This window comes from Oryx dammah, unplaced genomic scaffold, assembly GCF_014754425.2.
Source record: "Oryx dammah isolate SB20612 unplaced genomic scaffold, SCBI_Odam_1.1 HiC_scaffold_5, whole genome shotgun sequence".
NCBI classification, from domain to species: Eukaryota; Metazoa; Chordata; class Mammalia; order Artiodactyla; family Bovidae; genus Oryx; species Oryx dammah.
In genome coordinates this window covers 88,778,375-88,803,108 of record NW_024070189.1, presented here as the reverse complement: position 1 = coordinate 88,803,108, position 24,734 = coordinate 88,778,375, and the positions used below count along the sequence as shown (strand labels likewise).

The 24,734-nt window shown below is 45.0% G+C and overlaps 2 protein-coding genes across 2 annotated transcripts; both read right to left on the bottom strand.

The window, feature by feature from the left end:
• Nucleotides 1-790: 790 nt before the first annotated feature.
• Nucleotides 791-23,613, bottom strand: LOC120864784 (zinc finger protein 555-like). The gene is made up of 5 exons (XM_040241895.1): nucleotides 23,492-23,613; nucleotides 15,308-15,434; nucleotides 14,733-14,916; nucleotides 2,755-4,053; nucleotides 791-2,339 (listed from the first exon to the last, which is right to left on the bottom strand). Exons 1-4 carry the CDS (start codon nucleotides 23,492-23,494, stop codon nucleotides 4,023-4,025), a joined length of 345 nt encoding a protein of 114 aa, XP_040097829.1. The 5' UTR covers nucleotides 23,495-23,613; the 3' UTR covers nucleotides 791-2,339; nucleotides 2,755-4,022.
• On the bottom strand, nucleotides 12,385-14,192 carry LOC120864783 (zinc finger protein 555). Its single transcript, XM_040241894.1, has one exon. It carries the CDS (start codon nucleotides 14,117-14,119, stop codon nucleotides 12,545-12,547), a length of 1,575 nt encoding a protein of 524 aa, XP_040097828.1. The 5' UTR covers nucleotides 14,120-14,192; the 3' UTR covers nucleotides 12,385-12,544.
• Nucleotides 23,614-24,734: the final 1,121 nt, after the last annotated feature.

The following is a 24,734-nucleotide window of genomic DNA, read 5'->3' as shown; positions in this document are numbered from 1 at the left end:
CAAGTCATTCTTCTTAACTCAGTGTTTTGTGTCCAATTTCTAACCAAGGTCAAGGACAATGAGCAGAGGCCAAATTACAAACATTACCAGGCAAGACAGAAGGTCCTTTAAGACCTTCCACAATTACTAATTACTGTGAATACAGATATGGTATCCATTGTCTACAAAGAAACATAGAAGACACAACTTTCAGTATAAAGGTTCTAGGGGAGAGCAAATACTGAGTCAGACAATTCTTTATCTCTAACAGTGGACCAGGAAATACTTTTCAACAATACAAACCTCATATCATGAGAGCATACTGGGAATATAAAACAAAGAAGGAATCAAAAACTTTTTGCCTAAACATACAAAGTTGTACACATGCACACACACAAAATGAAAATTGAAAACCACTTACACCCCTGGGTTCAAAAGACTTTGTAGGGACTTCCCTGGTGGTCTGAAGATTAAGGGTTCTGCTGCCAATGCAGGGGACATGGGTTCATTTCCTGGTCCTGGAAGATCCCACATGCCTCGGGGCAACTAAGCCTGTGCATCACAACTACTCAGCCCATGCTCTGCAACGAGAGAGTAGCCCCCACTCAGCACAACCAGAGAAATCCCTCTCACAGCAATGAAGACCCAACACAGTAAAAAATAAATAAAAATTTAAAAGACATTGTAACAGGAATTCTCTGGCAGTCCAATGGTTAGGACGCTGCACTTTCACTGCAGAGGCACGGATACCATGCTTGGTTAGAAAACTAAGATTCCCCCAAGCCAAGAGACATAGTCCTCCCACCCAAAAGACATTGTAACAGAAACGAGATAAACTTTATATGACTGCATGATGATGTAAAATCAAAGGTAATGAAATATAACTAGTACAGATGAAAGAGACAAAGGGATAGTTACCTTAAGTGTTCAGATTAGCAACATGAGCTAGAACATGAATGAATACCCTGGCATCCCTATCAAAGACAAGGCACTTAGGAAGGGAAAACCATATTTATATCCATTAAGAGATTTCTGTCATGCCCTGAGGTTTTGTGTATGAAATAAGTGAAGAGCTGAAGGTCTTCCCACAGTGTCCCATTCACAAGGTTCTGCTCCAGGGCGCTGCTTGCATTCCAAGTCTGAAGTGAAAATGAAGTCTCTCCCAGAGGCCTGCTGTTCAGCGTTGCTCCCTGGTGTGTGTCCTCATGTGTCCTCGCAGGTTTGTGGGGTACCAAAAGGCTTTCCCACACTGCTGACATGTGCAGGGCTTCTCACTGTGCATTCGCACATGCTTCCTTAAGGAGGAGGGCCAACGGAAAGCCTTCTGGCACTGCGTGCATGTGTAGGCTTCTCCCTGCTATGTGTCCTCAGGTGTCCGTGAAGGGAGGCTTGGTGCATGAAGGCTTTCCCACAGAGTGGACATCCAAAGGGCTTCTGTCCCGTGTGTGTTCTCTCATGTTTCTGGAGGGACATGGAGCAGCTGTAGGCTTTGCCGCATTCTGTACATTTATAGGGCTTTGCTCCATTGTGCATCTTCACGTGCCTTTTAAAATATCTCTGATGCCTGAAGGCTTTCCCGCAGTGCTGGCATTCACAGGGCTTCTCCTGACTGTGTTCCTACATGTTCCCTGAGAGATAAGGAGGAGCTGTAGGCTTTGCTGCATTCTGTGCATTCGTAGGGTTTTATACCGCTGTGTGTTTTCATATGTCTTCTGAAGTCTTTGGGACAACTGAAGGCTTTTCCACATTTCTTACACATATAAGGTTTGTCACTGGTGTGTATCATCATGTGTCCAACCAGGGATGAGGAATATCGGAGGGCTTCCTCACATTCCTCACACCCACAGTGTTTTTCTCCAGTGTGAGTTCTCTTGTGCCATGCAAGGTATGACTGAGAGGTAAAGGATTTCCCACAGACTTTACACATGTGGGTTTTCTGTCCATGCTGACCTCTCTCATGTCCCTTAAAGGATGAGGGAAAAGCAAGAGCTTTTCCAGATTTCTTACAATCTGAAGACCGTTTACTACCATGACTCTTCACACATCTCTTACATGTTCTCCCAGCATCCTGACATTTATTGGGTTCCTCTTCAATGTCTGTGCCCCTAGGAGGGCTTAGGCATGAGACACAGCTGCAGGCTTCCCCACATTCCTCTCATGGATAATATCTGTATCCAGGGAGAGATCTCTGCTGATTTTGGAAAGAACAACCCCTGTAGGCTTTTCCACACTTAGTGCATTTACAGGGCTGAATTCCAGGCCAATATCCCTTATGCAGAGTAAGATCTGTAATTTGGTTCAGGGCTTCCAGACAGTGATGACCTTCATTATCTATGCAGAGCTTCTCTACCAAATGATTTCTGTTCAAAATGGGAAGCACAGTATTAGAGATGAATGATTATAAGTGATTTCTTCACTAATGATTTATTGATGATTGCTCATTATTATTTTGACTACATACTTGCCATTTTCAATGAATGAGCATATTTTTTATACTCCCTGCATTGTGACAAAGTGCAACAAATTTAATGCTCTGGCTGAGTGCTAAAACAGAGTCAACATTTTCTGTGTTTCTTATATACAGGGTATCTTGGTCATCATTTTGTTTCCAACCTCATTGTGATTTATATACTCAACATCATATTTAGGAAAGTATTTTCTTTGGAAATGTTTCTAAGTACAAATTTGGTTAGCTAGGTTTACACCTTTCCTCTAGTTTCAAGTGAGTCTAACAGGCTGCAGGTATCCCCCCACCCCCATGGCAGTTCCACTCACCTCCAATCCCTTTCTAGGGTCTGGTGACCTCTGATGTCAAGAAACATCCGGTTTTCTCCAAAAAGAGACCAGGAATCATTTCTTGTGAATCTTACTTTTTTCTCTTTACTGAACAGTTCACTTTTCAAAACATCACACTGAGTACTTGATCTGGTTTTAACCTTAAGGCAAGAACAATTGGTAACAATTGTAACAATTGGTAATGTAACTAAATTCTCAGGAAAGAAACAGTGGGACAAAGGAAAGAAAAGAAACCATATGTAGATCACTTTCCATATACAGATTCAAAAATGTAAACCAACTTTATAAGGAAAAATAGACATGGAGACAAATTGGAATTTTGGCCATCACAGGAAAAATGAGTCAAAGTGGCAGCTTTGTTCACTAAGAGATATTTCAAAAAGAATGGAGACTGATGTCTGATCAATATTATCAAAGAAGGAGAGTAGGAAGAAATGGGGCAAGATGCACTTTCCCGAATCCTTCCTTTGTACAGGGAGGTACCCAAAGATTTCTTGAATGGGCAAGGATGGACGAAAACTCCAAGAGGGAAGCCAGGTTAATTATATCCATCACCTTCTCAAGAGACCTGGTCATGTTCCTAATGGGTATGTCCAAACATCGCTGTCTGATCCAGAACCTGCTCCTCCCAAGAAGTGAGCTCCCTGGTGATCTCAGGTACAGAGGCCCTGGACAAGGCCTGTGTCCATAGACCCAGCAGCCCTTGGGATGCTGGACAGTGTGTGGCTGCCATACTGCTAGTGGAGAAATTTCCTTATGGGGAGGGTGGAGAACAGCAAGTTGTCCATGAGATGGGCCGATTCTCCAGTCCTCATTTCACTGATGATGGGTCAGTGTGGGTTTAACTGCAATAAGATCATCATGTCAAATGTGTATTGACAAGTGTAACTTTCACAGGGTGAAAACCATTATGCTTCTCTCACTGCCCAAATTAGGGAACCTTGAGATTCTGCTCAAGAGTGACAAAAAGTCAATCAATGCATGAAACTGCTTTCATGGAAACGCAACCTGATTATAGGCAGGTTCTATAATGGCAGGAGCCATGTCTGCCTTTTTTCCAACATATTCCCATCCCTGTCCCTCGTAAGAAAGGACATTATAAGAAATTACTGTTCCCTAAAGACTTAGTGCAGGGAGGAAGCTGTCCTCACCCACAGAGGCCAGGTTCCTGCATGTCTCCAGCATCACATCTCTGTAGAGTTTCCTCTGACCAGGGTCCAGCAAGGCCCATTCCTCCAGGGTGAAGTTCACAGCCACATCTTCAAAGACCACTGAGTCCTGAAACAGCGATATATTCTGTGTCAGTGAGGCCCCCCTTTCACCCTTGAGTGTGGGAGGCTGGGGAGGCCAACAGGTGGGAACTGGATTCAATTCCTAGGACTCCTGAGCTCACACTCCTGTGGGAAATGACCATACGCCAGCAAATCCAATGCAGGTTCCTCAGTGATGGAAAGTGCTGGACACTGAAGCAAAATGTGACAGCAACAGTAGACATGGACTAATGGAGACAGGACTAAAAAGAACTGTTCTTACTGAGACAGTAGATTCTGAGCCATGGTAAAGACTGATAAATGAAACTCCATCATTCAGATAACACGGAAATGGACATTGGCTTGGTCGAAAGTTATCACTGTCTTTGTCACCTTCAAGAACTGGAATCAGAACATCAGTGCTGCTGGATCTGAATAACCATGAACCTGAAGGCAACAGCAAGAAGCAGTCTGGTCTGGTCCCCTCATATCCGACAGAGGCAGAGACACAACCCCTCCTATGATGAGGTGGACACTGAGGGTATACAGGCCATCCAGGATGCAGGGCTCAGCACGTCTGTTGGGTAAGAAAGGGCCTGGTTCCTCAGGAAGCTGTCAAGCCAGCAGGGCCTCTCAGATAAATAACAGAGTGCTTGGAATTCAAGGAAGATGTCCCACAAACAAGAGCTGTTGAAGAATCTGATGGTGATTGAGCCAAAGGTGACTCTAAGAGGGAGAATGAAGAACCTAATTATTATATTTAGAGAAATATGGGATTACTCTACATTGATGATGTAAAAAGATAACAAGTACAAAATTAAAAAGTAGAGTTTTCTTAAGCAAAAAAAATATGGGTTCAAGACGTGAAGAAAAAAGAAATCCCACAACATCAGCTACAAAGAAGGCAAAGTTACTTCAACTAGGGTTGCAACTGAGTTTGCTAGTCACATACTTGATGAGAGCACTGTATCAGAAATATATGTGAAGAACTCACATAACAACAATCCTGGAGAAGGAAATGGCAACCTGCTCCAGTATTCTTGCCTGGGAAATCCCATGGACAGAGGAGCCTGATGGGCTATACAGTCCACGGGGTTGCAAGAGTTGGACATGACTTAGTGACTAAACAACCAGACAACAATAAAAAATAAAAGACAAATAAGACAACTCAATAATGGGGTGATAAATGTGAATAGACAATTCTCCAAAAGGCCAATAACCACATGAAAAGATGTTAAACACCATTAGTATTAATAATTGGGAATCCATATACAAAATTGAATTGTGGGGAGACACTTTCCAACCCCTTCTAGGAGGCTAGCATTATGCTGATACCAAAACCAAAAAAAGACATCACACATAAAGAAAGCTACAGAGCAGTATCCCATATAAACACAAACAAAAAAATTCCTCAACAAAATGTTAGCAATTCAAATCCAGAGAGATATAAAAAGGATTCAGCACCATGACCAAGGGAGATTTATTCCAGGAATAAAAAGTTTGGTTCAAAGAAACAAAGCTGCTGCTGCTGCTTCGTCACTTCAGTCGTGTCTGACTCTGTGCGACCCCACAGACGGCAGCCCACCAGGCTCCCCGTCCCTGGGATTCTCCAGGCAAGAACACTGGAGTGGGTTGCCATTTCCTTCTCCAGTGCATGAAAGTGAAAAGTCAAAGTGAAGTCGCTCAGTCATGTCTGACTCTTTGCGACCCCATGGATTGCAGCCTACCAGGCTCTTCCATCCATGGGAAACTGGTATCATATACCTTAGTAATAAAGAACAAAAACCACACAATCACCTCAACAGACCCAGAAAAGGTATCTGTGAAAACACATCACCTTTGGGACTTTCCTGGTGGCTCAGGGGTAAAGAACCTGCATGCCAATGCTGGGGACACAGGTTCAATCCCTGGTCCATGAAGATTCCACATGCTGTGAAGCAACTAAGCCCATGGGCAACTGCTGAGCCAGCACTCTGGAGCCCACGAGCTGTAGCTAATGAAGGTTGAGTACCTAGAGCCTGTGCTTCACAACAAGAAAAGCTACTGCAATACAAAGCCCGGGCAATGAAGAGCAGCCCCTGCTCGCTGCGACTAGAAAAAGCCCAAAAGCAGCCACGAAGATCCGGCACAACCAAAGGGGAAAAAAAAAAAATACTGCTTTGCCAATGCAGGGGGCATGGGTTCGATCCCTAGTTGGGGAACTAAGATCCCACATGCCATGTGGATAGGCCAAAAAGGATTAAAAAAAAAAAAAGGAATTAGAAAGGGCTTCCTTAGTGGCTCAGTGGTAAACAATCCACCTGCCAATGCAGGAGACACTAGTTTGATCCCGTAGAGCAAATAAGCCCATGTATCACAACAAGAGAAGCCACTGCAATGATAAGTGCACACACAACTAGAGAGTAGCCCCAGCTGGCCACAACTAGAGAAAAGTCCCAGCAGCAGTGAAGACCTAGCACAGTCAAAAATAAATTAAAAGAATTATTTTTGAAAAAAAATGCAAAATGTCTCATCATAATGCTTTTTAAGAAAGGGAAGAAAAACAACCCCACATCATCTTTTCTTGATAAAAATACTCAACAAACTAGAAACAGAGGGAATGAAATGCTAAAGGGCATCCAGGAGATGCTGACACCTAACACTGGAACAGACACTCTTCCAAAGAAGAAATATAAATGGTCAATAAGCTCATGAAAAGGAAAACAAAAAAAGAAAAAACAAACATTCATGAAAAGATGTTCAACATGAGTCATCAGGGAAATGCAAAGAAAATTTTTGAGAATTCAGTCTGATTTGCTTTCAGTACTACAGAGTGAAAATGGTGATCCCACAGTTGCCTTAATAGAGGTTTCCTGGATAGAAATGTGGCCCCCGACTCCACCGTGGACGTGCTGGCTTAAAGCACAGCAGGTCAGCCATGCTCACCGATCACCACCCGTGTACTGTTTGCATCACCCAAGGACAGTGCCTGGAGAAGAGTCCGCCCACCATCCTGAACCACCCATAAGCTATATCATTCTTGTGGAAACTCCCAACATGGCCCCATCAAGTAAGAAAAAAGATATGAAAGAACGTTTAAAAGCCCCAGATTGAGAGCTGGGAGACACACGGAGTTAGCAAGGAGAAACTCCCAGAGGACGGGCTGGGTCGGTTGATGTGATGAAGCCTGGTAAAGGGAAAACTAGCTCTTCCTTCTTGCGTGTTTGGGGAAAACTCAGTTTTCCCTCCTGTGTGTTTCTTCCCTCTGTGTCTCTTTACCCTCACAGAGACCACATCACTTCGGAGACTCCTGGTCACCAATATGTCGTGGTTTCTCCCCATACCAGGCAATTCTCTGTGACTCCAGCTGGGTTTCCTACTCTTGAAACTGGGGTCTGACACGCTCTACCTGGATATGGCATTGGATTCCACAGGTTAAACGCTCAGTCCCTCAAGACCGCCTCCAACCCCCAGACACACACACACACACACTTCAGATGCCAGTCTCAGGATCAGACTGTCACCTATGCTTCTTCAGATCTACCGGCTGTAGATCAGTTTCCCACAACCCCTCTCCTGGGGTTCCATTATTTTTTAAAACTTAATTATTTTTGGCTTAATTGGGTCTTAGTTGCTCTGTAGCATGTGGGATTTAATCCCCAGACCAGGGATCAAACCTACATCCCCTGCATTGGAAGGAGGTTTCTTAACCACTAGACCACCAGGGAAGTCCCAGGTTCCATTATTTTGTTAGAGCAAATTACTCCTTTGTGTAAAATAAACTCCTTTTGAGACACTTACAGACTCCCCCGCCCGCACCCCACAATAACACACTTGAATGAAAGTATGAAAGTGCATGCTTAGGAAGTTTGAATTTTTCATTTGACCAAGTGTTCACAATTGCCCATTTGTAACCCAAACATTCCCCTGACTTTTTGGTCACCAGCTCCCCCTGCCCATCCTCAAGAAGCACTGAGATGCAGAATAAAGCTCCCCTTCTCCCCAGCTGGGCTGAGAATGCACTGACCCCAGAGATCCCCCAGGCTTGGTCTCACCCTCCTCACCCAGAACAGAAAAGCCCTTTTCTGTTTCGTCTGAGACCCTGGGATATATGTTGAGATCTCTGGAATATTAAAACAAGCCCACAGCCCCAAATGGAGTCACTTATGCTGAGTCCCAAGACACCGAGCTGGTTGAACTTAGAGTTTCAGCCTTTCCCAGAAATGGAATTTGAAAGCAGTCAATCAGGAATTACCGGGTCGGCACAGGGAGACGATCTGCCTGGCAGACCCGCGCCCTCCCTAGGGTAAAGGAACCCACCACAGACAAAACCCACTTTCGCTGCTTCCTTCGACCCGCTCTCTTCTGCCTACAGGAGACTTTCAACCCGCAGCGCCCTTCTGTGGCTGGATGGGAAGCTACCAGATTCATGAATGGCTGAATAAAACCAGTAAGAGCTTGGAAACTTACTTCGTTGAATTTTTTTTTTTTTTAATGGGAATAAAGCACCTTCCTACCTGGTAGGGATATGACTGCATCTGTCAGGTCAGGAAGGGTCCCCTCACCCCACCCCCTGACCACTGCCCGGGTCACCCGGTTCTCCCTGGGATCCCCAAGGGACGCATTCTCAGGCCGAGACTCCCACTCAAGAGGGGACAGGACAACGGGGTCGAGGGGGAGACTTGGGTCGCTATCTAGAGGAGCGGGCGCCGGAGACCCGGGCTTGCCTCAGCTCCCAGCGGGTCGTAATAAGCCCCAGCCGGTCTCCGGCTCCGGCCAGAGAACTCACCATATCTGCCAGTTCCTGGATCTCCAAAGCATCCTTCCCGGAGCCCGCGAGGCCACGGACACATGACACCTGGGGCCGCAACCCACAGGTATGCCGGAGCGCCCAGGTCTGAAGAGAGAGACGCCCGCGCGGGATGGGAGGGTGGCCGCCACCGGTCCTGATTGGACGGAGTTCGGGGCCTCCGCCGTCTAATTGGGCGCTGTCCCACGCACTCCTCCGCCAGATGCTTCTTGTGTACGTAACACCCGCCCCCGCAGCCCATGATTGAATGGTTCTCCGGGAAGTGGCGATCTTATTGGATGGTACTCCCGACACTCACCCCAGGACTCCGAAAAGATAATACTCAGGCAAGATTCCGGGCCCTGATTGGGTAGTTGTTCAGATCCTGTTACTCTGATACCTTCCCAGTAGTTCTGGTTATTCTCCTGGGCTCGCCCCCGCCTCCCCTGACTGGACAGTGTTATTGTTCTTCCAGGCTTCAGTGTTTAGTCTGAACCTTCGTCAGGTACTTATGCCGGGCGGAAGTGTGGTTTTCGGCTTCAGCCCATCCCTGCCCGGCCTCCTTCTAGATACCTGGACTCGCTAGCCCGGAACGTGGGTTCCTAGCAGAACTTGTTCCGGGCAGGTGGACCTGGACCGAGAAGTCCTGACTTAACTTGCCCCTTGGAGAAACCCCTGTCCAGGATCGGGACTGGATGAGATGGGATAGGAGAGCCTGGTGTCCTCAGGGGCCAATGGTCCAGGGGTGAAGTCATTGTGGGTCTGTGTCATTTCTTTAAGAACAAAGACATTCATGTCCGCGTATAAGCCAGGATCCCACCGTGTTTGACGTGTGGCCTTTGGCACCAGGAGGCCCCGCTCTCCTGACCCGGCTCCTAATCTGGGCTTGACCAAATTCTTTTTGAGTCCTATTTCATAACCCATGGTATCACGTTCCCTCCCCACAGGGAATGGGAACTCTGGATCGCAGGCCCTCACCTCCTACCCTTGTCTGAGCAACAGTGAGGTTCTGAACAAGCCCCTGGTCAGCTTCTCCAGACAAGGTACCCAGGAGGCCCCCGTCCAATCCTGCTGGTCTCAGAATCCGCTTAGCCCCTCACTAGCCCAACTTTCATCCTGCTTCCCCTCTTCACACAGATGGGAAAAGCCCTTTGCTCTGTGGTTGGAGACGCTGGCCCATCTTAGGCCCGAGCGTCGGTCCTCTGGCAGCACTCTGTGAATAAGATTCCTCTTTAATAAGTCTATAGATTTTTTTAAAAAAATCAGATATACTTGTTTTTATAAGACAATTTCATTTAAAAAAATTCTTTATTTTTGGCTGTGTTGGGTCTTCCTTGCTGCAGCAGGCTTTTCTCCAGTTGCAGTGCAGTGGCTTCTCATTGCAGCGGCTTCACTTGCTGCTCAGTTGTTGTTGCCCATGGGCTTAGTTGTTCCCTGGCACATGGGATCTTCCTGGACCAGGGATCAAACCCATGTCTCCTGTGTTGGCAGGTGGATTCTTAACCACTGAGCCAGCAAGGAAGCCCTAGATATATTTCTTAAGTGGTGACTCCTGTGGCTTCTGGGGGGCCTGGTTTCAGGGCCATGTGGCCTGGGGGGATACCCCAGGGGATACCAACCTGGGTTGCTATGCATCAGATTTTTGTGGTTCTATGACACAGCCATAGAGGCTGAGCCACTTGCAGAATCTGAAGACAAAGGTGGGCATAGTAGCATTACTTACAAATACCTTTTGGTGGGGGGTGGTGTGTAGGGGCACCGTGTGGCATGAAGGATCTTAGTTCCCCAAGCAGGAATGAACCTGTGCCCCTGCAGTGGAAGCACAGAGTCTTAATCACTGCACTGTCAGAGAAGTCCACAAATAGAATTAAATCATATGACCTGATTTGGGTGTATGTGGTTCATAGGGTATCAGGTTGTTTGCCAATTAAAATACCTGGCATTGAAGTTGGAACTTCAGCCCTGGTCTATAAGGACTTCAGTCAATAATATTGTGTCAATAATAACAAACAACCAGGTCCTACTATAGCACAGGGAACTATATCCAGTGACTGTGATAAACCATAATGGAAAAGAAAATGAAAAGAATACACACACATATACACACATATATAAATGAATCACTGTTATACAGCAGAAATTAACACAACATTGTAAATCAACTACAAGTTTTTAAAAAAGGATTGTGATATTTCAAACTCCCCTTTCATAGCTTTTATAACAACCAAACTGAAAGAAAAGTTTAGTTAAAAAAAAAAGTCCTTGTATCGCCCAAGACTTGATAGCAGCAATAATCTCTGAAATTCCTCCGTGAGTAAGTGTTGCCTCAGGCTTACTATCTTAAGGAACAGTTCTAGAAGCAGCTCTTTGACCTTTCCCCAACAATATGCCTCAAAATATGTTAGGAAACCAAAATGGTTATTTCAGTGATAAGTAAATGTATCTATAGATTCTCTGGTGGCTCACTGTAAAGAATCCACCTGCCAATGAAGGAGACATAGGTTCCATGTCTGGGTCAAGAAGATCCCCTGGAGAAGGAAATGGCAACCTATTCCAGTCTTCTTGCCTGGAGAATCTCATGGACAGAGGAGTCTGGTGGGCTACAGTCCATGGGGTCGCAAAAAAGTCAGACATAACTGAGTGACTAAACAACAACAAACTGCAAAACCTTAGTAATGGCTTCACTTCTGCCTTCCAAATCTCACATCAATAGGCTTCTGGTATATTTGGACAGAGAATCATAAAGGGAAGGGATCTGGGGAACTGTAGTTCCTAACACTACTCATGCTGATGTAACACAATCCAGAAGTCGGTATCTCATGGTCACATCACAAGTGTCTCTTAAATAAAAACCTAGTTTTAATTCACAATCACAAGTGAAGACAAAGCAAAGCATAAAAGTTCAAAGTAACAATTCACATGAGACTATACACTCTGAAGAACTCTGCATAATTACAAATTTCTACCAACTATTTTCAGAGAAGGCAATGGCACCCCACTCCAGTACTCTTGCCTGGAAAATCCCATGGACGGAGGAGCCTGGAAGGCTGCAGTCCATGGGGTCGCTGAGGGTCGGACACGACTGAGCGACTTCACTTTCACTTTTCACTTTCATGCATTGGAGAAGGAAATGGCAACCCACTCCAGTGTTCTTGCCTGGAGAATCCCAGGGATGGGGGAGCCTGGTGGGCTGCCGTCTATGGGGTTGCACAGAGTTGGACACGACTGAAATGACTTAGCAGCAGCAACCAACTATTTTTAAGAAAAATGGAATAAGGCTCCACTGGCCTAAATAAATAAAGGCTGTCTCAATACCATGGTGGAAAATATGTAATGGTTGATTATCCAGTATCTGCCACACTAAGCCAGTAGGAAAATTCCAACAAATACCACAATGTCATTGTTCCAATGACCCCTTAAAGGACAATTTAAACAACTAAGATATTAAACTATATATTCAACTGCCTGGCTAGCTCAGTCAGAAGAGCATCGGGCTCTTAATCCCAGGGTCATGGGTTCGAAGCCCACATTGGGTAGTTGCTCTAAACTATATAGTGTATATATTAAAAATACACTGCAAATCACTATGAGTCCAAATGGAAAGATAAATGTTTTATTTCCTAAGACATAAAAAAAAACCCACTACCTACAAAATTTATGTACTATAGTTAAGAGAGTACTTTAACAATTAATTTTCATCAAAAAGAACTAGAAATACACTCAATATGGATCCACTTCCATGACGAGGGACTCATAAAGGTAATACCAGATTTGTAACTTTTATAAGATTTCTCTCCTCATGTGAATTTTCTGAAGCACTGTGCATGAATTCATTTGCAGGAGGATTTTCTCCATTACATATGTAGTGTTTCTCCACAGTATGTATCCTTGCATGTCTTCTTAAGGATGAGGAACAACTGAAGGCCTTCCCACACTGCTTACATTCGTATGGTTTCTCTCCAGTGTGCATTCTCATATGTATTGGTAGGGACGAGGGCCACTTGAAAACTTTACCACATTCCTTGCATTCGTAAGGTTTCTCTGCAGTATGAGTTCTCACATGCTGTTGCAAAAGTTCAGGCCAACTGAAAGCTTTCTGGCATTGCTCACATTCATAAAGCTTCTCAGCAGTGTGCCTTCTCATGTGTTTCTGTAAGGAGAGGTGACAGTAGAAGGCTTTCCCACATAGCTTGCATTCATAAGACTTGTCTCCAGGATGTATTCTCACATGCTCTCGAAAGCAAGCAGACAAATTGAAGGCTTTTCCACACTGTTTACATTCATAGGGTTTCTCTTTAGTGTGAGTTCGCAAGTGTTTTCGTAAGGATATGGGCCAGTTGAAAGTTTTCCCACACTGATTGCACTTGTAAGGTTTCTCTCCAGTGTGCACCCTCATGTGTCCTTGAAAGGAGGATGGGTGGCTGAATGCTTTTCCACACTGGTCACATTCATAGAGTTTTTCTCCGCCGTGCGTCCTTTCATGTCTTCGAAATGACTGGGGATAGATGAAGGTTTTTCCACATTGCTTACATTCGTAAGGCGTCTCTCCAGTGTGAATCCTTTCATGCCTTCGAAAGGACTGGAGATAAATGAAGGTTTTCCCACACTGTTTACATTCATAGGGCTTCTCTCCTGTGTGTGTTATCATGTGCCTTCGAAAAGCTGAGGAATAACTGAAGGCTTCCCCACATTCCTTACATTTATGTGGTGTCTCCCCGGTATGTGATATCATGTGTCTTCGAAAAGTTGAGGAGTAGCTGAAAGCTTCCCCACATTCCATACACTTATAGGGCTTCTCTCCAGTGTGTGTTATCATGTGTCTTCGAAAAGTTGAGGAGTAGCTGAAAGCTTTCCCACACTCCTTACATTTATATGGTTTCTCTCCAGTATGAGTTCTCACATGACTAGTAAGACTTGAAAAATCAATGAAGGCTTTCCCACATTGCTGACATTCATAGGTTTTCTCAGCAGTATGAATCTTGATATGCCGGTTGAGGGAAGAAGTACGCGGAAAGGTTTTTCCACATAATTTACACACAAAGGGCCTTTCTCCATTATGGATTCTCACATGCATCCTTAGGTGTGAATGACAACTGTAGGCCTGCCCACATTCCTGACATTGATACGGTTTATGTCCAGTGCAAGCAGTGCTGTGATTCTTGAGTGAATGATGCATGAAGGCTTTTTTGTATGGACTGTATTCATACCGTTTTACTCCAGTGAGTGTTTTCTGGTACAGGTTAAGATTTGGAATCTGACTGAAGCCTTCCCCACACTGATCATTACTTTCATGGAGTCTTTCCACCACATGATTTCTGTTAAACATGAAAAGCACGTTATAAATGGTTTGACTAATAATGATTTATTAGCAAGTACAAGGATTACAGAGCTTCCCAGGTGGTGCAGTGATAAAGAATTTCCATGGCAATGCAGGACACGCAAGAGACATGGGTTCAATCCCTGGGTTGGGAAGACCCTCTAGAGGAGGTAATGGCTACCCACTTCAGTATTCTTTCCTGGAGAATCTCATGGACAGAAGAACCTGGTGGCCTACAGTCCATGGGGTTGCAAAGTGTCAGACATGACTGAGCACACACACACACATACACACAAGGATTACACTTTCACGGATTTCACTGAATGGGTAAATTTTCTCACTGATTTGACTTCTTTTAAAGTGGAATGAACTCCATGCCACAAAAGGGGGCTCAACTGCAACCATTACAGAAACAAGTGTTTCTTAAAGATGATCTCTCCAGCTGATTGTTTTCAACTGTTTCTAATACAACATCAATGTCAAATTAAAAAAAAAATCTTCATGAAAATCTCTACAAACAAACAAATCTGACCTAGGCTTACTTGTGCTTTGTTTGCTTTTTAAACTTCATAACATGCTAAGATTTCCTCTTGAAATACTATTTTCTCTGAGTGCAACTCACCTTGGGTGTCTACTCTGGTATGTGTACTGATCTTCAATGCTGAGTTCTTCCCAAATTTTTCCTAAGACAAAGGGCCAGGAATCCTTTCCAGTGAACTTTGATATTTTATGTTCTTTGGATATTTTATTCCCATAAATATCCTGCTGAGAAACTGACCCATTGGCCTTACATTGAGTCTCATCATCTGAAAGCAAAAAGGGAACAAATCTTACAAGAAAGTACCTGTTAGCTGAGAAAGAAACTGAGGCATTCATCTGTGTCAAGACTTCATCAAAAACAAGTACAAGGGGTCAAAATGGTAAGCACTTTAATAAAGAGTAAAATTTTCTCAAGGTTCTAAAATGCCCCATGAAACCTGTATCTACTAGTGATACTAAGGGAGCTTTCTTTACAGAAAGAAAAACTCAGTTTAATAAATAGATTCACATTTTTTGTGGGTAGATTCTAAGATAGTTGTGACCACATCTGTCTTATTAGTTAACATACTTCCTTTCTACATTCTACATCTCAGAACAGTGATGTGCCAGATATGCTTGTCTCTAAATAACTAAGTGAAAGAATGACATCATTCTTACCCACTGAGGCTAGGTTTCTGAAGGTCTCCAGCATCACGTCTCTGTAGAGCTCCTTCTGAGCAGAATCCAGCAAAGCCCATTCCTCCAGGGTGAAGTTAACAGCCACATCCTCGAAGACCACCGAGTGCTGAAACAACCAAAATATGTGCAGGAGCTTGGATGTGATTCACAACACTCAGCAACTGGCCTCAAGTCACAGGAAGCTCAAACAAGATTTTGTGGTCACCAAACATTCACTATGTGATTCAGTCAACACACCTCCTAACTTTATGTCCACACTCCTGCCCTCATAGATTAATGATTCAGTTCATAAAGAATCCACCTGCAAAGCAGGACACTACCTGCAATGCAGGAAACCTGGGTTTGATCCCTGGGTCAGGAAGATCCCCTGGAGAAAGAAATGGCAACCCACTCCAGTACTCTTGCCTGGGGAATTTCATGGACAGAGGTGCCTGGCAGGCTACAGTCCATGGGGTTGCAAAAGTCAGACATGACTAGCAACTAAACCACTACCACTAACCTCTACATTTCTACTGCGACCACTTCAAGTCTTACTCTTCTCTAACCAAAGGATTCAGATCATGTTGGAGAAATGAAAGTACTATACAAATTAAACAATATTTCCATTTTTTAAAACTTTTATTTATTTTCTTAATATCAAAAACATTTCATATTACAGTATAGCCAATTATTTCTCCCGGCAATCTTGATTCCAGCTTGTGCTTCTTCCAGCCCAGCGTTTCTCATGATGTACTCTGTATATAAGTTAAATAAGCAGGGTGACAATATACAGCCTTAGCATACTCCTTTTTCTATTTGGAATCAGTCTGTTGTTCCATGTCCAGTTCTAACTGTTGCTTCCTGACGTGCATATAGGTTTCTCAAGAGGCAGGTCAGGTGGTCTGGTATTCCCATCTCTTTCAGAATTTTCCAGTTTATTGTGATCCACACAGTCAAAGGCTTTGGCACAGTCAATAAAGCACAAATAGATGTTTTTCTGGAACTCAGATATGCGGATGGCACCACCCTTATGGCAGAAAGTGAAGGGGAACTAAAAGCCTCTTGATGAAAGTGAAAGAGGAGAGTGAAAAAGTTGGCTTAAAGCTCAACATTCAGAAAACGAAGATCATGGCATCTGGTCCCATTACTTCATGGGAAATAGATGGGGAAGCAGTGGAAACAGTGTCAGACTTTATTTTTTGGGCTCCAAAATCACTGCAGATGGTGACTGCAGCCATGAAATTAAAAGACGCTTACTCCTTGGAAGAAAAGTTATGACCAACCTAGACAGCATAGTCAAAAGCAGAGACATTACTTTGCCGACTAACGTCCGTCTAGTCAAGGCTATAGTTTTTCCTGTGGTCACGTATGGATGTGAGAGTTGGACTATGAAGAAGGCTGAGCGCTGAAGAGTTGATGCTTTTGAACTGTGATGGAGAAGACTCTTGAGAGACCCTTGGACTGCAAGGAGATCCAACCAGTTCATTCTGAAGGAGATCAGCCCTGGGATTTCTTTGGAAGGAATGATGCTAAAGCTGAAACTCCAGTACTTTGGCCACCTCATGCGAAGAGTTGACTCATTGGAAAAGACTCTGATGCTGGGAGGGATTGGGGGCAGGAAGAAAAGGGGACGACAGAAGATGAGATGGCTGGATGGCATCACCGACTCGATGGGCGTGAGTCTGAGTGAACTCTGGGAGTTGGTGATGGACAGGGAGGCCTGGCGTGCTGCGATTCATGGGGTCACAAAGAGTCGGACACGACTGAGCAACTGAACTGAACTGAACTGATAGCCAATTAAGGGCTTCCCAGGTGCTGCGAATGGTAAAGAACCCACCTATTAATGCAGGAGACGTAAGAGACATGGTTTCAATCTCTGGGTCAGGAAGATCCCCTGGAGGAGGGCATGGCAACCCACTCCAGTATTCTTGCCTAGAGAATCTCCTGGACAGAGGAGCCTGGCAGGCTACAATCTGTAGGGTTGCAGAGTCAGACACGACTGAAGCAATTTAGCATGCATGCACAGCTTATTAACAATGCTGTGATTATTTCAGGTAAACAGTGAAGGGACCCATCCATACATATACATGTGTCCATTACAATATTTGCATTTTAAGAATCATCAACCCCCTTGCCACACAAGAGACTTTATAGCTTCTTTCTAGAGCACACCATTCATAAGCACATGAAGCTCAAGGTCAGCCGGAATCTGAATGAGGTTCAAAGGAATAAAAGCACAATGAAGGTGGGACTTCCCTAGTCCAGTGCTTAGGACTCTGCCCTTGGAATTCATAGAGCACAGATTCGATTTTTAGTCAGGGAACTAAGATCCCACACTGTGCGGGCAAAAGTAAATAAATAAATATATAAATTTAAAAAACGTACAATGAAGGACTGGACATTTTTCCTTCTTTTCCCCCAACCAAATATGAGAGGCCAATGGGCCTGTGGGAACCCAACGTGCTGCAAGGGCCAGCTAGCCATATTGTCTTAAAGAACTCCAGGCCATAAGGACAGTCCAACTGGCTGAATAAAATATTTCATTTGAATAAGTGTTAATTTTAACTTTTCTGTGTAATAGTTATCACCAGCCCAGTTTCTACTCTTTTTCTCTATTTTCATGATGATAGGAAGTAAGAACTCCATACGTTCTCTACACTCCTGAGACAGTGCTGCTTCTCAGCAGTTCTGAGCTCGCTCACAGACACACACACGTTCCATGATGCTCTTCTACAGGAGTCATAAAACAGTACCCTTGATGACCTTAAGGAAAAGGTTAAGAGTATACTTTGCAAAGGACTTTAACATCAGAAACATCTGACAGCAAATTTACCCTTGACTATAAAATACATAAAGGATTCCAGTGCCTTCCTACAAAGGAAACACTGCCTTGCCTCAAGTCCCAGGAGACAGTGATTCCACACAAACCAACCTAGAGGCTGCACTCTGTTTCTCTTCTGTCCAAGTCCCTCCCCCTGGTGGGCACATGAGCAAGTCAGGCCAATTCCTAAGCACAAGAACCACTAAGCTGAATGCCTCCCTTAAGCCATGTTTTGTTTTGTTTTTAAAGTTCATCAACCCAGTGACATTCCATGAGCAGAGGAAAGAGAACACTCTTCTGCAACAATTCTGATGCCAGAATTTAGTACCTATTCAACAGAGCATAACAGGAATATCTCTATTATACAGGAGCTTCTTGAGTCAGGTGAGTTGCTTGCGATAGAGTTGCCTGTAGTGTTTCCTCTACTGAACGTGCAGGAAAAGAGTGGACGCTGCAAACCTTAACTTGATCCCTGGCAATGATTGCTGGCGAGGAGGCAAGACTGGCCTTGGCTAGCGTCTGGGAACTTAATTTTTGAAGGTTTCACACCACCATAATTATTACTCCCTGTCTGTAAACTGATATTTAATGCTGAACACCTGCTTTTTGTTTGGGCATCTGGGCTTTGGGTCCGTGCTGGGCACAGTATGCTTATACAATCAGCTGTCAATAAAAACCCCAGGGCACTGCGTCCCTAATGAGCCTCCAGGAAATAGTATTTCACGTGCTGTCACAACCTGGGCTGTGCGGTATGTTATGTGTGACTCCAATGGGAAAGGACTCTTAAAAGCGTGTACCTGGTTTTCTTCAGATTTCTCCTCGTGGGCCTTTTCCCTTTGCTGAATCTGCTTTGTCCTTTTGTTGTGATAAATTCTAGTCATGAGTACAACTCTGTGCTGAGTCACGTGAGTCCTACCTGCAGAACCACAAGCGGTCCTGTGGTCACCAGACACATCAGAAGTGGGATTTGCTGAAACAATCCAGACTCACTAAAATATGGGAAAAGCACTGTCTGGGAAGTAGAGGAAGAAGAGCGGATGACGATGGGGTCATCTGGGGTATAAAAGGGCGACTGAACTGCCTGCTGTGAGGTTAAAAGTTGATCAAGGTGAAATTGAGCGATCCAACTCCAGGAGGGCCAGCTCACTGAATATACAGCTGCCAGTGGCCATGCTGGCCAAGTGAGAGGACAATCAAAGTCCAGCCCAGGTGACACCTCTGATTTTTGCTCTCTTCTGGGCAGGAGGTGAAACGCCCCTCAAGTTCCCAAAAGTGAGCTTTGGGTGGGGAAAAAGAGTTAGAAGACCGTACTGCATTAGGAGGAAAAAAGTTAAACCAGTACCTAGAGCTGAAGCAAAAGTTTAGACAAAGCGAAGGGCAAGGGGCTGTCATCTTTCTTCAGCCTGGCATGCAGGGCTGGCCATCTGCTGGCATGTGGGAACTTGGGTCTGGGCAGCATTCTCACCACCCTGACAGCAGTGGCTCCTCTGCCCTTTTATACTAATATACAGTTTATGCTGAAGAACAGCTTTCCTTCTGGGAGTCTGGAATCTCAGTTCAGACTAATCACAGGGTGTCTACATGACCAGCTCAACACAACCCTGGTAACTGAGCCTCTCATTAGTGTTCTGGGTGGATGGCATGTCAACCATGTTCTCACCACGGCAGTGGGGGGTGGAGGGAGGAAGCCTGCCCTGTGTGATTTTGGGGGGGGTGGTGGGGAACCCTTGAGATCCGGCACTCAGTCTCCTCAGGAACTGTCCTGGGCACCTTTCTCCTGCTGACTCTGCTTTATTCCTGTGATCAGAAATCAGAGCCGTGAGCACAGCTACACACTGAAGCCAGGGAGCCACCAAGTAAATCTGTGAAGCCAGGGTGGTCTTGGGGACTACTGTGGGCTAAAGGTCTGTGTCCTCCACCACCAAATTCAGGTTGAAACCTAATCCCCAAGGTGATGGTGTTTCGAGGTGGAGCCTTATGGAGCTGATCAGGGATGGGATTAGTGCCCTTATAAAAAGAACCCTAGAGTGCCTGCAATAAAGGAGACATAGGAGACTTGGGTTCCCCCCTCTCCGGGTCTGGAATATTCCCTGGAGAAGGAAATCCCTCCAGTTTTCTTGCCTAGAAATGGACCGAGGAGCCTGGCAGGCTGCAGTCTAGGAGCCTGCCTGGGGTCACAAAGAGTTGGACATGACTGAGCACACAAGCACACACACACATATATATCTTGATATCAGTTCAGTTCAGTTCAGTCGCTCAGTCGTGTCCAATTCTTTGCGACCCCATGGAGTCGCAAAGGAGTTTCAGCTTTAGCATCATTCTTTCCAGAGAAATCCCAGGGTGGATCTCCTTCAGAATGGACTGGTTGGATCTCCTTGCAGTCCAAGGGACTCTCAAGAGTCTTCTCCAACACCACAGTTCAAAAGCATCAATTCTTCGGCGCTCAGCTTTCTTCACAGTCCAACTCTCACATCCATACATGACCACTGGGAAAACCATAGCCTTGACTAGACGGACCTTAGTCGGCAAAGTAATGTCTCTGCTTTTGAATATACTATCTAGGTTGGTCATAACTTTTTTTCCAAGGAGTAAGCGTCTGTTAATTTCATGGCTGCAGTCACCATCTGCAGTGGTTTTGGAGCCCCCCAAAATAAAGTCTGACACTGTTTCCACTGTTTCCCCATCTATTTCCCATGAAGCGATGGGACCGGATGTCATTATCTTGATATAATTCAACATATTCAACATATTGGTTGAATTTGGAGAGTGAGGGGCCTGTCATTTGGGTTCATTTCCAGTCTGGTATGAAAGCTGGTTCTACATTGAGGGCTGAGTTTCATTTCACAGAGGATTTTTTTTTCTTCAGTATTTCTGTCAACTATATATGTCATATGCATTTTCCTACACTGATGTTATCTTATACAACAGAAAACACTAAATCAGCTCACAGGAATTACCTCTAATCATCTTAGAGTTGTTGAAAGCCATTTTATGATATTCAACAGTCATACATACAAAAACACTCTTACCAGTAGGAAACAGATGGTAATATGCAAGATTAGATAAAGGAAAACAGATGAGAAAAAATTTCAAAAAAAAATAAGAGAACATATAAATTGTATGAAGTTAACTGTTTTCTCCAAGACAATACAAATGAAGTGTGGCCAGCTGACCTCTAAGTCAACATTATACTAGCAATCCAGTCCAGAAAATGCACAAACGTGCGGTACTAGAAAAGAGGTTGTCTCAATGCCTAACTCAAACAACTGTATGTGTATGACACCAACAGAAAAAAAACAATAATCATAGAATAAGATACTGAACAAGATCTCAGGATAAAAACTCAATACAAATTTCATTACCTTTCTAATTAAAAGCAACAGCAAATTGGAAAGGTCACTTTATTTTTTGACCACACCATGCTCCATGTGGGATCTCATTTCCCTGATCAGGAATCAAACCCAATCCCCTTCATTGGAAGCGCAGATTCTTAACCAATGGACCACCGGGGAAGATCCAGGAAAGGTCACTTTGAAAAGATAACACACACCATGGTAAAAACCAAATTGAAGTAGTAAAAGTAAGTTTAATGAGGGCTATAAAAACAATCTAATAACTAGACTACCCTGGTGGTCCAGTGGCTAAGACTTTGAGCTCCCAATGTAGGGAGCCTGGGTTCAATTCCTGGTCAGGGAACTAGATCCCCGCATGCCACAACTAAAATATCCCGAATGCTGCAACTGAGATGCAGTGGAGCCAAATAAATAAATAATGCATTAAAAAAAAAGAAATAGAAAAATTTAAAAACACTAAGGATAGTAACAAAGAAAAATGAAATAAATGACAAGATGGCACACATTCTTAACCAAAATATAAATCCTCCCAAGACAGACCTAGGATCTTTATAAAATCCCATGAAATCCCAAAAGAGATTTTTTTTTTAGGATTTATCAAATACTAACTTTCCAACCTAATGAGAACAAATGCCCCTAAACCGTCAAAATATTCTGAAGAACTAGGAGAGAACCTGACTAGCACACTGCAAGGATTTTAAAGCAGCAGCACTCCCGACAGGATGAACTGGCAGAGGAATGGGCCATTAGATCTACCTTGAGGAACAGAGTCCAAAGCAGACCTGTGTCTAAAAGGAGACCTGATTTACTACAGAGCAGCCACTGAGAGCCAAGCAGAAATGACAGACACTTTAGCACAAAGGACAGGACAAACTGGTGTCTAAGTAAGATCCGTGTATACCCACAGGTTTCAAGGATAATAAACAATTTATTGCAGATTTAAGCAAAGTGTATTGCAGATAATAAACAACAGTAGCATCAACTGTCACAAATTAAATATCTGATATTTTTGGGTGAATCTTCACCATCTTTACCTATCATGCTATGTGGTATTTCCTTCACTTCTCTGCAGCTGTACAGGAAGGGAAATCTCTATTTCTCTGACATGTTTTTCCCCAGAACTTTTGAGGCTATGCCCCAGAATTCCATTTGTTAACCCAAAGGAACAGACTTCAGAAACTTACCACAGACAGGTGATTTTTTTTTAAACAAACGGAATGCAGATATTTTCTTTTTTTTCTTTCTTCTGAAACTCACCCCTTTGAAAATACTTTATCTTCTGTTTCCCGCTGTATTTATTAGATGTATTTTACACCTGCCAAAAATCTGAGGTTCCAGTAAGCGAACACATCTCTTCAAGGTAACAAACCCAGGGAGGGGCAGGGCTGTACTGGTCCCCAGACAAAGATGACCCAAGGGTCAAGAGCAGCCATGCCACCACGCGGGGCACCACTCCCCCATCGCTCACTGAAGTGTTCTCTGAACAAAGGACACCAGCAGTGTCCCCACTGTGTCCCCTGTGCATTTTGCTTGGGCGGGGGTGGTGGTTTGAGGGGTGCTGCCCCACCTGATAGTGCGCTTTCCTTGACCTTGGCGTTAGTTTCTCTCACTTCCCTTGTGAGAACCCACGGGTCAGAATTATTTGCCTTTTCCCCTCAGGCGTCCGGTCAGCTGACAACTAGTGTCCCTCCAAGAAATGAGGGCTGGAGTTGGGGTCACTCAGGACCGAGGACCTACCAGGTGACCCCTCCCAGTCCAAGGTCCCCAAGCAGGTCTCCCCAAGCTCCCCGCCCGCCCCTGCAGACTGTCCGCTGGGAGGAACCGACCAGGGGCTGGTGTTCTCGGGGCCCCGTGCGGAAGGCATCTGTGAGCATCGGGTCACCCGGGTAGTTCTTAGACCGCTGACACACACGCGCGGACCGGACAGGACGCCAGGACCCCGCCCCGGGACCGCTTCCAGCCGGTTCAAATCAGCCCTTCCCGATATTGAGCACGGCCCCGCTCACTCACCATCTCTTCCCGGCTCCGGGCTCTCCCGGGAGTCCTCCCCGCGGCCCGGGCAGGTGAGAGCCACAGGGACCTGACACCTGAGGCCGCGGGGCAGGTGCGCAGCAGCGCCAAGGCCCCCAGAGAACTACTCGCACTCCGGCAGGAAGCGTGCCCGCCCTCGGCCCTGATTGGACAGTGCTCCTGACACTCTCTTCATCCTGGATTGTGATTGGGAGATGCTTCACGCCTCACCTGTCTGATTGGGCAATCTTCGAATATTTTTACTGCCGGGGCTCCTGACTGGAAGGTTTCCAGAGACCCACCTCCTTGTGCCCCTGATTGGACAATTCTCCGACCCCGCCCGAACGCCTCCGATTTTTCCCGCCCTCTGACTTATTGAGTGACTAGGTGTTCTTGCCTGGAGAATCCCAGGGACTGGGGAGCCTGGTGGGCTTATGGGGTCGCACAGAGTCGGACACGACTGAAGTGACTTAGCCGCAGCAGGCTTCGGAATACTGTCCACTAGCTCCGGGCTCTGAGCAGAACTCGCTCCTGTGCGGCGGGTCCTCCCAGGTCCTCCTCCTGGACGCGAAGTCCTGACTCAGTTTTCACAAGGAGCGTCCCTGTCCAGAACCGGGACTAGAGAGGACTGGACAGGGTGGGTGAGGAGGGTGTCTGGTGACCTCTGGGGCCGGGAAGTCGGGCAGGGAGCAAGGTCACCGTGGAAACATACCTTTAACTTAAGAACAAAGACGCTCAGTGAAAAATAACATCACACTCTGCAAGTGGAGGTCTTGCTTGCCTTTGACGTGTGACTTTTGACACTCGGAGGCCCCGCCCTTCGTCCTCGTCCTCACTACTGGGCCTTGAGGTCAGCAACCCAGGCACTGTCCCCCGTGGAAGGTCAGACTTACAGGCCCCATCTCCGTGCAGGACTGATCTCAGCATATCCGCAGGTGTGAGACATCACAGTCTTCAGCTGTACATTTTGCACTGCAGGGAAATTTATGTCTGATGGGGTTTTTAGAGTATCCCCAGAGAATTTTGAAAATGAAAAGGGTCTGGTATTATATAATAGTGTGAATGTACTTAATACCACCTTTTTTTTTTTTTTTTAATCATTAGAAACACTTTTCATTCCTAGCCTCTCGGCAACCCTTAAGTATCAGAGCCATCGAAAAAGCACGTTGTCCTTTGAATCTTCTCAGGAAGAGTGGATGATCACATAAGTCTTAAGGTAAATCACAATTAAATGATTATTTAT